The following is a 14,901-nucleotide window of genomic DNA, read 5'->3' on the forward strand; positions in this document are numbered from 1 at the left end:
ATGCAGTATCCAGCATTTTAATATTCATAGTAAATTATATTTTGAAATAATGAAAACTATCTGTTTTAGTTCAATCCGTTTTAAAATATCCTCAAATCATTATTTTTTTATTTCTTGGACGAGTTAACAAATTATTAAACTGGTCCTCGTATTAAATATTAACCAATTTAATTTAAAACCGAGAATGGAAATTGAATCAGACGATCATTTATATGGTAAAAACTTTCAAAATAGTTATATGCATCTTCTAACCTTTCAAATTAGTGGTGTTTTCCAAATGAAAAATGCATTTGGCACTGGTGATGGCAAATCATTTGGCAAATGGTAATGTGCATGATCATGATGATGGGAGTCGATAATTTTAAAATTTCATTGCAATGATCAATTGCAATGGTAATGTGCATGATGGAGGTTGAAAATTTTAAAATACAATTGCAATGATCTAAGACATAAATAACATGTTATTTATGTCTCTGCAATGATGTGGTCATGGAGGTAGCGATTTTTTTTATATTTTAATATAACACACTTCTTGCCCATAGTCCAATCCACACTTTGCAAAAGTTGTTCCCCTTTGCGGGGTCAACCCAAAGGTCAAAAGGGAAAAAGCAACTTTTCGCTTCTTTATGCAACCAAATATTTGGGCGCCCTGTGAAAAAATCTCTCAGAATTTAATTTATTCCTTCGATGTGTGGGTTGCCACATTTCTTGCCAGTATATTGTGACGTCATTTTTCGTCTATAATTTTATGTGTTGATAAAATGATGTCCCAATGTAATGGAACTCGGCGAGAACTGGTCGGACGCCAGTAGTAAAGTAAAGAAACTAACATTGATTTTTATGCAATATCAGAAATGGGACAAAAATTGGTCTTTGGGTGTTAAAAACGCTGTCATATGTCTGATCAGATCAGGGATATAAAGTACAAATAATAATTCTAATATTATTTTAAGATAAAATTTTAAAGGTTTTGTATCAATATATTGGATAACATTTTAATAGATATAGGATGTTTAAAATGACCCACGAAATCTCATACAGCCAGATATTGGCAAAACTTAGGATAGTTGCCTATCCTGGTAGTAAATACATCTCTGGTTGAAACTTAAATTGGGGCTAAAGATATATATAAAGTTGACAGCGATTTGATATGCAAACAAAATTTAAGTTACTGGTCTGGATGATCATATGTTGAAAATATGTGCGATGAATAAATGTTGAGAGCATTTCGATTCAATGAAAGATATCAGGCAGATGTTTTTATTATGAAATAACAGTAGGAAATCTGTTTTTGTTCTTCGCAATCTTGTCATTTTCATTGTCATTAATTTCATATCTCCACTGAAAGGTACTGGACCAGATATATGTTTTACACTGTAACAGTGTATTATTTTTTTTGAAATCGGCAAAAGGAAAAGAGAAATTTGGAAAGAGTGTAGAAATAAGGATTAAATTGTTGAAAATTCGGTGAAGTAGTTACAAACCATCTCATGTGTAATATTTGTTCCTTCCCTTTTTTCTGCAGACAGTGACAGATTGATTGCCATTTTTTTCATCTTTCCAATACTCATCCTTTCATGTTACCTACATTTGTAAATAAACAGCCATCAAAGAATATTTGGCCACAGTCAGTTACATTTGCATTTTTACATTCTATATCCAAACCATTTTTCTATATTTTTCTTTGTCTAACTGATTTATTTTTTTAAAAAAGGCCCTGGGCAACACCAATAGAATTTCTTGTTCGTCGGACATCCAGTGAAAAAAGGTACGAGAGGGCGAGCAATTAAATAATGAAGTTATTATTTCTTGTAGCCAAAATTTTCAGGTGGTACATAAATAAATTTGTGCGGACAGTTATATTCTTTCTACTTGTTTCTGATTCATAAATTAAAACTATTTATAATGGGAAAAATAGAGTGGATGTAGAATAGAAAACAGCGCAGAATTTCCTTGATGTGGGAAATTAATAATCATGTAATATTATTTATATAGTTTTATTTGAATTCGAGCACGCTGGTTCTGTCGAACAAGAAATTGTATTGGTGAGGCCCTCTGAGTCTTGAACAAAGATATTCTATATTTTTTTAGTTTTTGCATGTTAATTTGTATTTCAATTTGATATCATAAATGTTTTCCATAATTTTTATGCAAAATGAAGTGAACTTTAGTAATTTATGATGAAAAAGCATGGGGACCAACAACCTTTTATGTGTTTTAATTAATTTGCCAAATTAAAAAGATGTCGTGAAAACTAAATGCCACAAATTGGTAGGTATAGTACACTTGTAAAAAAAAAAAAAAAGGTTTGCTCTGTGCAATTTCATTTTTACAGGTAATTCAGCTTATTTTTTACAGTGCATTTTCATGATATTTTACTTGCACCTATTGACTGATAGAAAAATTTGGCTATTTGTAGAAACTTTTTTGTGGGGCAAATATTTTGTATTTTTGTATTTTGTAATAAATGCAAACATACCAAGAATTGCCAGGTTTTTAGGTGTACAAGCTGTAAAAGATTTTGTATATTTGAGGTATCTCACTACACTTAGACTTATGCTAGACATGTACTTTTTTAGACACTATGTCACATAATGGCGATTTGTTTGTATCAATCGATTTGGTTGATTATCATCATAGTTCAATGGTTAAAGTATAGGAGTAAACTGCAGATCACGAGTTCAAATTTTTTCTTGGACTTTTGTTCATTTTTGCTTATAATTAAATTTTTGAAAATATAATTCTATATCTAAAGTTGCACACTTTTTTCGCCTATCCAACTTGTATATTTCTAGTGAGTAAAGTGAGTGCAAAGCTTGAACCTTATTCATAGGTTAAGGTCAAAGGGCAATCCTTCTCTTTTACTAAAAGTCTGGCTCCTACTGATGGTTACCATCTCTGTCTCACCATCCTAGTGATATCTAGTTAGTATTTATTTGTATCTTTTATTCTAGATAAGATCGTTGAAGGATGGGAAAAAACGGAGACAGAGAAAGGGGTTCCCTATTACGTGTGGTAAGCAGTGGAATTTTTTTAAACTAACATGGGGTGTATACACTGTAAAGTGGTACATGTATATGGAATGTACCGGTATTGTATGATTGAAATAATTAAAAAAAAAAAAAATGATTGGTGAATTTCAGTCACAAGACAGAGAGTACATCCTGGAATCACCCATTTTACCTGAAAATCATGGAGGAACTGGGTAATTTTAATTTCACATACTCCAATGTTTAAAGATACATTAGTCAAAAGAGCATCTAAAATCACATTTAATTAAAAGAGTTGTTTGTTTGCCCTTCCCAAACAAACTCACTATAAATATTATCCAACTTAAAGAGCTGGATGCTCAACAAATTACCCATTACATGTAAATCTACCTCAAAATTTTAAATATGAATTTTAGCCACTAACTTTATTATTTAGAGGAGAAAAATTCCAAATAATTTTGGTTTTAAAATTGAACATTTTCCTATATCATTATAGTGATCTTTACAGTTTTGTAAATGTATTATTGTGCTTGTTTTTGATTGATATAAGATGTATGCTGTAATGCACCTTCAAGCATATATATAAATATTTCTCTGTTGTAGATGAATACAGAGACATCAGATATGCAGCATATAGGACTGCCTTCAAAATACGACACATACAGAAGCGACTCAAATGTAAGTACCCTGAACATGCACATGCAGGGCAAAAAGGTATGGCTAAGTAACAGTTATTGAAATTCAAAGTAATCTATGCTACATCACTCAAGAAATTGGATTGTGAGTGTACTTGTACTGGTAATTAAGGTCTGTTGGTTAGTTGCATTTTTGCAACCAAGTAATCAACTTATGCTGAATCCTCTCTTAGTGCATCATGTCAAGCTGGAGGCCATGAAGGAGATGTTTGATTGCCATGGTTACCCCGAGAGCTGTGACACAGTGATTGGTTGTGAGGAACTACAGGAACTTCTGACCAGCGTGTATCAGACGGCCGACCAGGCAGCTAACGTCACCATCCAGCAGGCGGAGGTGTTTGCCCAACTACTGCAGAATCTAGTTCTCAATTTGTTTGACGTGTATGTAATTCCTTAATTTCCGGTCGCAAAATCAAATGTTTCGGTCTGACAATAATAGGTTTGTCCCTGTGTGTTTATTGATTACACAGGACCGAATGTCCTGTGTGGTCAAAAAAACTTTTGCATAGACTATTACCTCTTTTGGAGATTTAATTTAATTCAATTTAATTTAGTTTTAATGTTGTGAAATTATGCTTCGTGGTTATTATATAAAAGGACTGAGAATGCTTATGCTTGATCCCTATCTCCATTTTACCCCTGTATATTTCAGTATTACAAAACTTTCTATAAGAACATTATTCATTGCAAAGATGAATTGATTACAAATTGATTAAAATTCTAAATGCAATTGTTCATTACATATGTGTTTACATAAATACCGGTACACCATTCTTTTCACAATTGGGTATTGAAATTAGGCTTCTATCATTAACAAGACCTGAATATTTCTACTCATATTTTGGCTATCATTTTCCCTTCATATTTAAATGTTTTCCAAAGGAAGTTTATTTTTATAAAAACTTGAACCATTACAGAGACAGAACAGGTTGTTTGAGAGTTTGCTCAGTGAAGCAAGTCCTGATCATTTTGACATCAGCTCGCCTGGCAGACAAATACAGATGTAAGACTCATGCTAGCTATTATCAATCCACAGATAAATGATATTCTTTCATACACATGGTGTAAGATATACAAAATACATGTATTGCTTTCTATTCTCTTTTGTTTTCTGTAGCTCTTTATCATGAGTTGGCAGAACCCAGCACATACATAAGCAGTAAAAATCTCACCGCATTTCTTCAAGACCTCAGTCAGGTAAGAAAAATTACCAGACATGTACAATGACGGCAAAAAAGATTCAAGCTTGATTTTGGTTATCATAATGTAAACTGTTTATAGTAAAAGCCATATTACATGTGTATTGTTTGAACAGTTACCAGACCTGCTGCAAGAGGGTGCCATCTTCGGTGGGGATGTCACTGCAACTGTCAACAGTTGTATCAACATGGTATACTATTAAATGCACCCTTTGATAAACCCTTATAAAGTACCGGTATTTTGAAGCATTTACTTTTGGAAATAAGTTGCCTTTAACTTTAACAATGAACTGTCTCTGAATTAAATGAACTTATATTAATTATTTTTTCATGAAATTTTATTGAATTTCAGTTCATTTATTTTTGATTGTTTAAATATTAAATAAAAAGAGACTGATTTATTCTTTATTATGTCTGTGCAAAACACTTTAGGATATTCTTTGGGTCCCTATATTCATATTTAAATACAAATTACTAAATGAAGGCTTGTTGACAGGCTGACAGTAGCGTGGGGATTTCGGAGGACCAGTTCTACTCGTGGCTGCTGAAGGAGCCTCAGACATTGGTGTGGATACCTACCTTTCACAGACTGGCTGCATCAGAAACAGGTACACTGCTAGTGATGCTGTACCTTTAGCATCCTCGCTAGCCAAGGGTTTACTATCCACTCCTCTCCTACCCTTGGCGGATTAAGTACAAGTTTGTTGTCATTGGCTTTCTCTGTATACCGGTAATTGGATACAGCAATTAACCCCTGAATCCAATCAAAAAGTGTTTTATGTTCGACCACTTGCAAAAGAGTGAATGTGTAAACAAGTACTGTTTCAGGAAAAATTCTTAGACTAGCCATTCTGGGTGATTTATTCTACACGCAGGACCACTGGTTCCTATAAACGTGACCATGAAAAAAATCACAAACATTCTGTAATATTACTGGGAACATTCTACACCGTGTTGATTTCTTGTTTACTACGCAACAATAATGTCCTGGTCTAATACAAGAATGCTTGTTTTATATAATGGATATTGAAAAAAGATGATTTTGATTGTAAAGAAAATACCTTGTACATTTTATTCACTCCTTACGTGAGTGAGTCACCAAAATGTATGCCCCCAAGTGGGAGTATATTTTTTGTTCTTGGTTACAGTGTGTAATGTGTACATGGATGTGACAGATTAAGAATTTTTTTTTTATTTCAGTGAAACATGAGTCAAAGTGCAACATCTGTAAAACCTACCCTATTGTTGGATTTAGGTAATTTACACACATTGGTTATTGAATTACAATGTATAACAGCCTTACTTTATATTGAGTAATTTTGGTGCATTGCCATTGAAGCAGATCAAAAAAATTCTCCAATATTGCCTCTTAAATTTCTTGCCTAGTGTACACTAAAATTTCTCTAAATTATAAAGTGCAAAAATTTCAAGAATATGTGTAAAATAAATTGGTTTTATTTTTAAAAAGAAAAAAGAGTTGCTGCAGAATAGATTATGTAAAAATGCAAAACATAAAAAGAAAGATAACCATTGATTTAAATGGACTCTATTTTTTTTTAGGTACCGATGTCTTCAGTGTTTTAATTTTGACATGTGTCAGCAGTGTTTTTACATGGGATGTACCAAAAAGAAGCACAAACTGAAACACCCCATTCAGGAATACTGTCTTTCAGTAAGTCCTGATACAAAAAAAAATTTGCTCTCTGTACATGTATTTATTTTCTGTTATATATTCATGAAATGAGTGTCATTTGATTGATGAATTTTATCATATCAAATTTTTAAAGACAACAACAAAGGTGGATACGAAAGCCTTTCTGAAGACATTGCGCAATAACATCAGCAAAAAGCATCGACAGAAATCAAGGCAAAAATACCTCCCTGTTGTTGCGGAGAGTCATTTGTTTTCCCACACAGCGTGAGTATGCTTGGTGTTGTTTGTCGCACCTTGTCTTGTGTCTTGTTCAAATGGAGATTCCACTGTGATATTCATTTTTCATTATCTGTGATAATTATATTGATTTAATTCAAGTTACGTGTTGTGTGTTTTTCATACATGTACATGTATCACCACAATCAGATTGTTCTGTTGACATGTAGAGGGGAAAGAAGGTTGTTCTGAAATGTGAATGAGTTGAAGGTGGGCATCAAAATTGCCCTTTAATTACCGTATGAAACAATTTTTACAGTGATATGAGGTTTATGGATGTTAATTCAGGTTATGTGTTACATGTTTTTCATACATATACATGTATCACCACAATGAGATTGCATTGTTGACATGTGGGGGCAAGAGTGTTGATTCATCAAAGGCGGATATATTAAAGGTGGGCATTGCCCTTTAAAGGAAACATGACATAGTTTAAGATCAATTTTTTTTCATTTCTTATGTATGAAATGGTTTACTGGTGCATTTAGAATTATTGACCAAAATTTTAACGTTAGAGGTCAAGATACAAGTGAGATTAATTGTCAAGAAATCATTGTTATGTAAAACAACGTTTGAGACTTATATTTGTTTACAAATAATGTAAAGTAGAAAAATTACCATTTCTTTGACAAAATGACTCATGGAAAACAAGTTAAATCAATTCTAGGTGTTTATAGGTAATATCATCAACCAAAAAAAGCAACATTTGATTGAACGTTGCCAATACAACACATGTAAACAATAACCAGAATCGAGCTTTGTTTTCATGTTAAAGAATTTCAAACTTTGCATCTTGCCTATAACTTGATGTTTGACTTCCAAATTTTGACACAGCATTTCAGATACCCATATTAACCATTCTAGATACTAAAAATGGAAAAATATAAAATGAAAATTTTGAGCTCAAATTTTGTCAAGGTCATTTTGATTAAAAAAAACAATTTTTACAGAGGTATGAGGAGAGAACCTCCAGCTCCAGATATACATGAAACACTCACTCAGCAAATCCAGCAGTTGTCAGAGGCTGAAGCTCAGTTCAAAGGACAAAGCAGTGCTAATGCACTCAGTCAACAGAGGCACCTAGAGAAAATCATTGAACAACTGAAGGAGGAAAACAGGTAAATTATATAAATACATGTGTTCAAAGACATATCGGGATATTTTGATTAGTTATCAAGAAATCCATGATTAAATGGTTGCCATAGGATTTTTGGTATGGAAAGTATAGGTGATTACTGGTACATTTGTATTAAGTATTATGATAATTATTCCAGGAGACTTCAAGAAAAGATAATGACAATGAAAGAGTCCTCTGATACAGAGAGTAATGTTAGTGGTGGATCCAGACCTTTAAGTGGTGTGTCTCCAGGGGACACTCCACGCCATTACAAGGTGAGTGGTGGATCTAGACCTTTAAGTGGTGTGTCTCCAGGGGACACTCCACACCATTACAAGGTGAGTGGTGGATCCAGACCTTTATGTGGGTTTGTCATCAGAAGCCTAATCAGAAAAACAGGCACTTAAAAAAATTTGCACAAACTAATTTCACATGCAGGTACATGTAATTTTGTGTTCTCTAACTCTCCTGAACAGGCCTCTGGTTTAATTCATCATTCATGAAAACTTTGCAGAAAAAGATTCTGTGGATAAATAACTGATATGATGTGTGTAAATTTTGACTTTACAGACTCTCTTATCATCCAAGTTGGCCAACTCTAACCAGCCACTGAGTCCCATTGTTCCTGTACAGAGCCCTGACCCAGATACCCCCCACAGCCGGGGGCCCCAGTACGATAGCTTGGATTTCCTGGAGGTCAGTCCCTCCCACTTCACCCTCCCCTCTCTCACCAACAGCAGGGAGTGTCTGGATGAAGAGGAAGCTATGGATGCTTTGGTCAACAAGATGCAGCTTATTTTCCCAAGCAACATGTCATATTCAGGTATTAAGTCAACAAATTAGAAAGCATGTAAAACTGTTAATGGTCAACAACTGATTTGCTTGTTTTGACGAATTGAACATACACAGATGCGCAATTATGCCTGTACAGTAAAACTCATTTAGTGTGAACACAGATATAGCGAATTCTCGGATATAGGGAAGTTTTTTTGAGTCCCTGGTAAAATTCTTAACAAATCTTTGCAATATTTTATGGTTATAATGAATTCGGATATAACGAATTTATGGATATAGCGAACTGATTTTGAGTCCCCTAGAGGTTAATTTCGTTACAGTTTTTAAAAAATTGCACTACCATTTAACATAATAATTTGAATGAGTTTATTTTCATATAAATTTTTCGACTTACAATCCTTTTATTAAAGCTTTCTGAGTAATGTATTTTTAATCTAAGCCTCAGTTAGCAAAAATTATAGTCTGGTGAAAGAAAACATGTATATAGTGAATTCGCTATAGTTATTATTATGAATTTGTTATACAGATAGAACAAATTACAGATATAACGAAGTAAATCAATTGGTCCCTAGGACCTCGCTATAACTGAGTTTTACTGTATTTCCATGCAGCTGTCACTGACCAGTTTGTTGATTTACAGTGTACTCCTTGCCAAAATGTGGAGTAGAACAAGACGAAATGCTGCAGGCAGCATCCACCATTGGCAGTGCAATGACAGATTTTGTGAGTGAAGCCATCATGCCCCACAACAAGCAATCACTGGGATATTGATGCCACAGAGCACTGCTGATGGAACCCACACAATAGAAATCCACTCGCACTAGCCTAGCATGCAGCCATCCCAAACCGTGCCAAAACTTTGAATATAGCCCAAAACCTGCCACATTTTGTACTGTATATTTTGTTTGAGACTTCAGGTTTTTTTCCTCTTTTTTTTTGGTTGAAATATTTGTATATATCTGTGTAATTTTTTATAATGGGTGGGCTTTTGTTGTTTATCCGTCATTTGAGCCGTTTTATGAATTTTGTGCAATATATTGCTTTATAGGGGAGATAACTCTTTGATATTTAACTACAGCAACTGCTTGCCAACACTTTTTTAATTTGTTTGGTTGTTTCTTTTATACAGATTTTGCAGCAACATATATATATGCAATGAGTGAAAATATTTTTTGTTTTTGTACAATCCAAATAATCTTGAATATACAACTTTTATAGAAATAAATTGAATTTTAGAGATTGAGAAGGTTTTTTTTTTTTCCTCCCCATACCGCACATATAAACGATTGACAGTAACTCCATGTAATTTTAAGTATGTACACCAACAAAAGGGAAATAAAAAGTAAATGAACATGGGAGAAATGCTTCAATAATCTTACTGGAAGACACTGTTTAAATTAGTCAAAAGTACATTTGTGATATGTTATTTTAGCTATTATAAAAAAACCTGCAGTAAACATTTGATAATGATATGCAGTCTAACTACTGTATACAGGGAAGTATTTGCCCGTTTTATTTTCGCTCCTTTCACCCTCGTCAGCGAGTGAATTTAAGACTGGGCGAATTCCAATGTCTTCAATCAAATCATAGTACCGGTAAACACAAACGTGTCTGGGCGAATTCAAGATGGGGCGAAACTCTTTGAAAATGTAAAAGGGCGAAAATAGCCTGGTCTACAGTTCATGAAACTTCCATGACAAATCACAGTTAACAATTTTCATGTAAACTAAAATAGAATATCATTGAACTTCTCATAAGTAATACATTCCATTGAAGTGTCTTTGTATGTTGATCAGAATGTCATTGATTAAACTGTTTTTTGTTACAAGACTTGTATAAAGGTGCGGTCACATGATGTGATTTTTAAATATTTACATTTTCAACTGTCTTTGTCTGTGATAGCATAACGAAACAATTTTGAACCCTAAAACCCAATAACTTCATAAATTATGAGTGACACAAAATGGGCGTGTCTTAACCGAGAAACGGTATTGGCTGCGCCGCGTAGTAATACAGCATGTGCTACATAAGAAAATAGTGGTTTTAAAATAATATTGTTTTAAAGTGTAAAAATTGGAAATAATATAAATATAAGGAAAAGGGAATCATTCTTTGAATATTATGAGGTGATAATTTCTGTCGGAGCGTGGTCAAATTTATCATAAAGCCCTTTGGGCTTTATTGGATATGACCACGCCCCGACCGAAATTATCACCTCATAATACTCAAAGAATGATTTCTTATTCATGAAGTGGTCACACTGAGCGATTTTAGTGGAAAGCAAATGGGAAGCAAAATCGCATCGTGTGAACACACCTTTATTTAAACAATAAAATGATCTCTGGTAATTCATTTGGGATATGAAGGTAGCGACATTGCAGGAAAAATACATAACCCGCTAACGCGGGTTATGTAAATTTTTCCTGCAATGATCGCTACCTTCATAACCTGCATGAATCATAAAAGAAAGCATTTTATTGTTTATATTAACATCTTTCTTGAACTAATTAATAAATTGATTATGAAAAGTTCGTAAAATTCACTAAATTACTGTTAACGTACACATGTACGTTAGCTAAAAGAAACAGCCAAATCGTCTCCTGTGAGACTTTTAGTCTGGTATCATCATGATTATTTCATGCAGTCCGTGCTTTTAATTAGGTCGCTGTAGGTTCAGACCAATCGATAAACGGGGCGTGTCAATATCAGTCCTGTCGCTTTAAGCCGCTGTAGATTTCGACCAATAGATAAATGCCATGGGGCGTGTAGATTTCAGTCTGGCTGTTTCTATAGAGCTATGAATTACACTATAAACCTTCCGTAAGAAATCGAGGAAATTATGCTTTGTAGATGTAAATATATCCCTTTGATACAGATAATTAAAGATATGATGTAATAGAACTGAAAGACAATGAGGCATCACATTAACACTCTCAATTACAAGAACATCTTTCATTATTACAAGAAACGATTTGAAATAACGAGACTATTATCTTGAAGTTATGAGATCTTAACTTGTGCATTTTTTAAGAAAATCGTTCAGAACAAAATATTGTAAAGAAATAAATCGTCTATAGTTTCATATCTCTTAAATGGGATTCAGTGGCGTAGCTAGAGCTAGAATAAAGTAAAGGCACCAAATACGGCGAGGGGTCTGGGGGCCGCTCAAGGCCCCCAGCGGGTCCAGGGCAGCGCCCTGGTAGGGGGTTCGGGGGGGGGGGCGAAGCCCCCCGACGGAAAACGGATTTCATGTTTTATAGAACACACAGGAACAAATTTTAGGCACTTTTCACACATAAAATTTTGAGTTTTTTCGTAGTAAAACGACAAAAAACATTTTTTTAATACAATCCAACATGTTTTCACCAGCAGTCTTTTTTTTAAGCGTTATCAAAGTGAATGGCGGGAAGAAGATGGGGAAATAAGATAGGGCAAATGCCCATTCGGTTTCATCGTAAAATACAATTTTGAATTTATTTTATCAATTAAATCAATTCAAATTTATTATAATACAAGTTTGCAAAAGCACAATTTCTAAATAAATTCAGTTTTTATTATGTTTAACAAATGATAGAAAAAAAATATTACCTTAAATTTTGGTGGAATCGAATCCACAACATAAAAACCCTACTTATGTAAGGTTAGCTAATGTCTGGTGCTCTAACCTCTGAGCCATTTCACACACAACAAAATAGGTCGTTCAAATATTACGAGTGCCTTGAACTTTGGCCACGAATTTACGGACGAATTATTTTTTCAAAACGTTCAATTGCTGAGATACAAAATGAAATTTTTATTGTATAGTGGGTCATTTCTCCACGTTTTTGTTGATTGAAATCGGTTTGTTTTCCATAAAACCTTATTTAGACTATAAGAAAAATATGGAGCAGAGACTCACTATAAAAAAGAAAAGACCCTGAAGTTGTAAAAAAAAAAAAATGACACTATTGGAAGTTTTGATATACGTATACGCCTGTTTGAGTCAACATATTCCAAGTATTGAACATATTTTAAAAAGGTTAAAAATCGAGGATATGTTAAATATTTATTGTTTTGAATATATTTTTTAAAAATACATGTATCAGATTTATTGATATTTAAATTTTTCAGTATCTTTTCCGTCCACCCATCTTCTTACACTAAAGCTATTATCTGGCACTATAGTTTAGTTTACTATTAAAGGGAAAACATTAAGACTTTGTAATTGAATGTCATGATTCAAAAACAGTTGTAATGGTTATTTTAAATTTTGATAGTAATAAGAAAACAGAAATATTGCTTCTTCTTTTTTTGTAAGTCGTACATGATGTTACACGAAGGTAAGGCGTCCATTTTTATTAGCGCAAATTTGGCAATGATAGTTGAGATCGCAATATGCATATGCCTCGATCTATGAATATGATTTTAAAATTTCATCCAGTGGTCTTACTTTTGGTTTATTTGCCCGACATGTTTTTCACTGATTGACTACGCAATAATTAGCATCATCGATGTCACATATTTGTGACCTCAAACAATCAGAGTTTTGAAATAGGGAAAAGAAAGATATTTGCTATGTGCTTTTTTTTTTTTTTTTTTTTAAATTAAATGTGATATTTTAACATTTTTAATTTTTGGTCTTAAAATGATGTGTAGGCACGTGCCTTAAGTGCCTAACGGCAGCTACGCCACTGGGATTGTTGAACTATTTTCTGTTTACTAGTATCATAATGAGTCAATACACCACTTAACCATTTTTGTGCTATAATTCTTTGATTGAATGAAGAATTCGATTGTCGTTCAGTGTGCCTGATTCGTTCAGAGGAATTATTGTTCGTAGCAATTTTAACCACATACATGTTTTGGAAGGAGGACTATATAGTTCTATCGGATCGGTAATTTGTTGATCATCCAACTTTATAGACCACCAGTACACTGTCTGAAAGTACTGAACTCCACATGATAACTATTTCTTAATTACGAGAAAAGACACCGTAATTACGATGTCTTTTATTTTTTATACGACTCCATTTGTCTTTCATACTCAACAGACATAATACCTTTCCTACGGAAGCCTACCTGCATCATTTATGTACCGAAATATAAAAGAGAAGTCGTAATTTAACGCGAAAAGGGCACAATCACGAGTAAGGCTCTATGAATTGGGAATAGGAGGGGAAATGTGTACGGGAAGTAAAAAGGGATGTTAAAAAGCATCTTTGTACGATTTTTTTTCAATTTACTTCCTGCTATATTGATATGGTATTGAACCTACGGTGGGGCACAGGTGCATGAGTACAGGACCGACACCACTTCCCCAGTATAGACCCACATCTTTGCTTTGAGTTTCTACAATTTTTTTTATTCATTATGGATCCCTGATTTAACATTTCAGATAAAAATTACATTATCAGTGCGAAATCTCTCAGGAACAAACATGTATATATGTATGTGGTCATTTTTTGCCAGATATTTCTCATTTTATATAATACATTGCGTGCATGATAAAATAAATAATTATTTTATTTTTTTTTTAGCAAATATTGAAATCTGACCCAACAAAATTACTGCGCAAATTATATTAAATCAAGATGAGAGCGGTAACCCTGTTTGAAGATACTGATCATATTTTAGATTTATTTGACTTTACAAATAATTTATGTTCCTAATTCATTTTAAATACTGCAATTTAAGTATCGATGTTAAATAAAAAAATGTCTTTATATAAAATTTTATGAGAATCATATCAAAAGCTGAACTTCCTAAAAGTCAACAATACCACTATTTTCTCTCTCTCTCTCCTCTCTCTCTCTCCATTTTTTTTTTCAGGGAGGGGATCCTGTTTTGGGCAATTTTACTTTGTTAATTTTTTTAATTGATTTTCCAGTGGGATCCCCGACCTCCCTCCCGTCCGTTTAATCCGCACGTGCTCTCTCTCTCTCTCTCTCTCTCTCTCTCTCTCTCCAAGCAGGTGTCAGATGGCATTTCATTTGGTCTGCAATCATGTAAATTTTATCGAGAACGTATATTACACGCAATTTCACCAAAACAGGAAATGGATACGCAAAGGACCTGCCACATTACGTCACATTGGGGTGGTCGAGGACAATTGCTGTTATTTTATATGCCTATTTTTTATTTGACACAACTTCATTCGACTCTATCTTTTTGAATGTAAAAATCAATAAAGAATAAT

The 14,901-nt window shown here is 33.5% G+C and overlaps 1 protein-coding gene across 4 annotated transcripts; it reads left to right on the forward strand.

Moving 5' to 3' along the window:
- The first annotated feature begins 129 nt into the window (after positions 1-129).
- On the forward strand, positions 130-9,961 carry LOC105331400 (dystrophin). 4 transcript variants are annotated; one of them, XM_034456681.2, is made up of 17 exons: positions 166-215; positions 1,715-1,768; positions 2,955-3,015; positions 3,144-3,205; positions 3,594-3,668; positions 3,859-4,066; positions 4,603-4,688; positions 4,803-4,882; positions 5,001-5,075; positions 5,381-5,492; positions 6,085-6,139; positions 6,445-6,556; positions 6,672-6,802; positions 7,765-7,932; positions 8,089-8,269; positions 8,502-8,754; positions 9,367-9,961. In XM_034456681.2, the coding sequence occupies exons 4-17, from the start codon at positions 3,193-3,195 to the stop codon at positions 9,495-9,497; spliced, it is 1,680 nt and encodes a 559-aa protein (XP_034312572.2). In that variant the 5' UTR covers positions 166-215; positions 1,715-1,768; positions 2,955-3,015; positions 3,144-3,192; the 3' UTR covers positions 9,498-9,961. The 4 variants fall into 4 exon arrangements, with proteins under 4 accessions (XP_034312569.2, XP_034312572.2, XP_034312568.2 ...); XM_034456678.2 differs by lacking the exon at positions 1,715-1,768 and having other exon boundaries at positions 130-215; XM_034456677.2 differs by lacking the exons at positions 166-215; positions 1,715-1,768 and adding an exon at positions 259-324.
- Positions 9,962-14,901: the final 4,940 nt, after the last annotated feature.

The sequence above is a fragment of the Magallana gigas genome, chromosome 7 (genome assembly GCF_963853765.1).
Source record: "Magallana gigas chromosome 7, xbMagGiga1.1, whole genome shotgun sequence".
Lineage (NCBI taxonomy): Eukaryota > Metazoa > Mollusca > Bivalvia > Ostreida > Ostreidae > Magallana > Magallana gigas.

Coding starts and splice junctions, on each gene's coding strand:
- LOC105331400 (XM_034456677.2), top strand. CDS start 285: ATGCATTTGGCACTGGTGATGGCAAATCATTTGGCAAATG. Junction 3,669..3,858: donor CATACAGAAGCGACTCAAAT/GTAAGTACCCTG, acceptor ATCCTCTCTTAG/TGCATCATGTCAAGCTGGAG. Junction 6,557..6,671: donor TTCAGGAATACTGTCTTTCA/GTAAGTCCTGAT, acceptor AAATTTTTAAAG/ACAACAACAAAGGTGGATAC.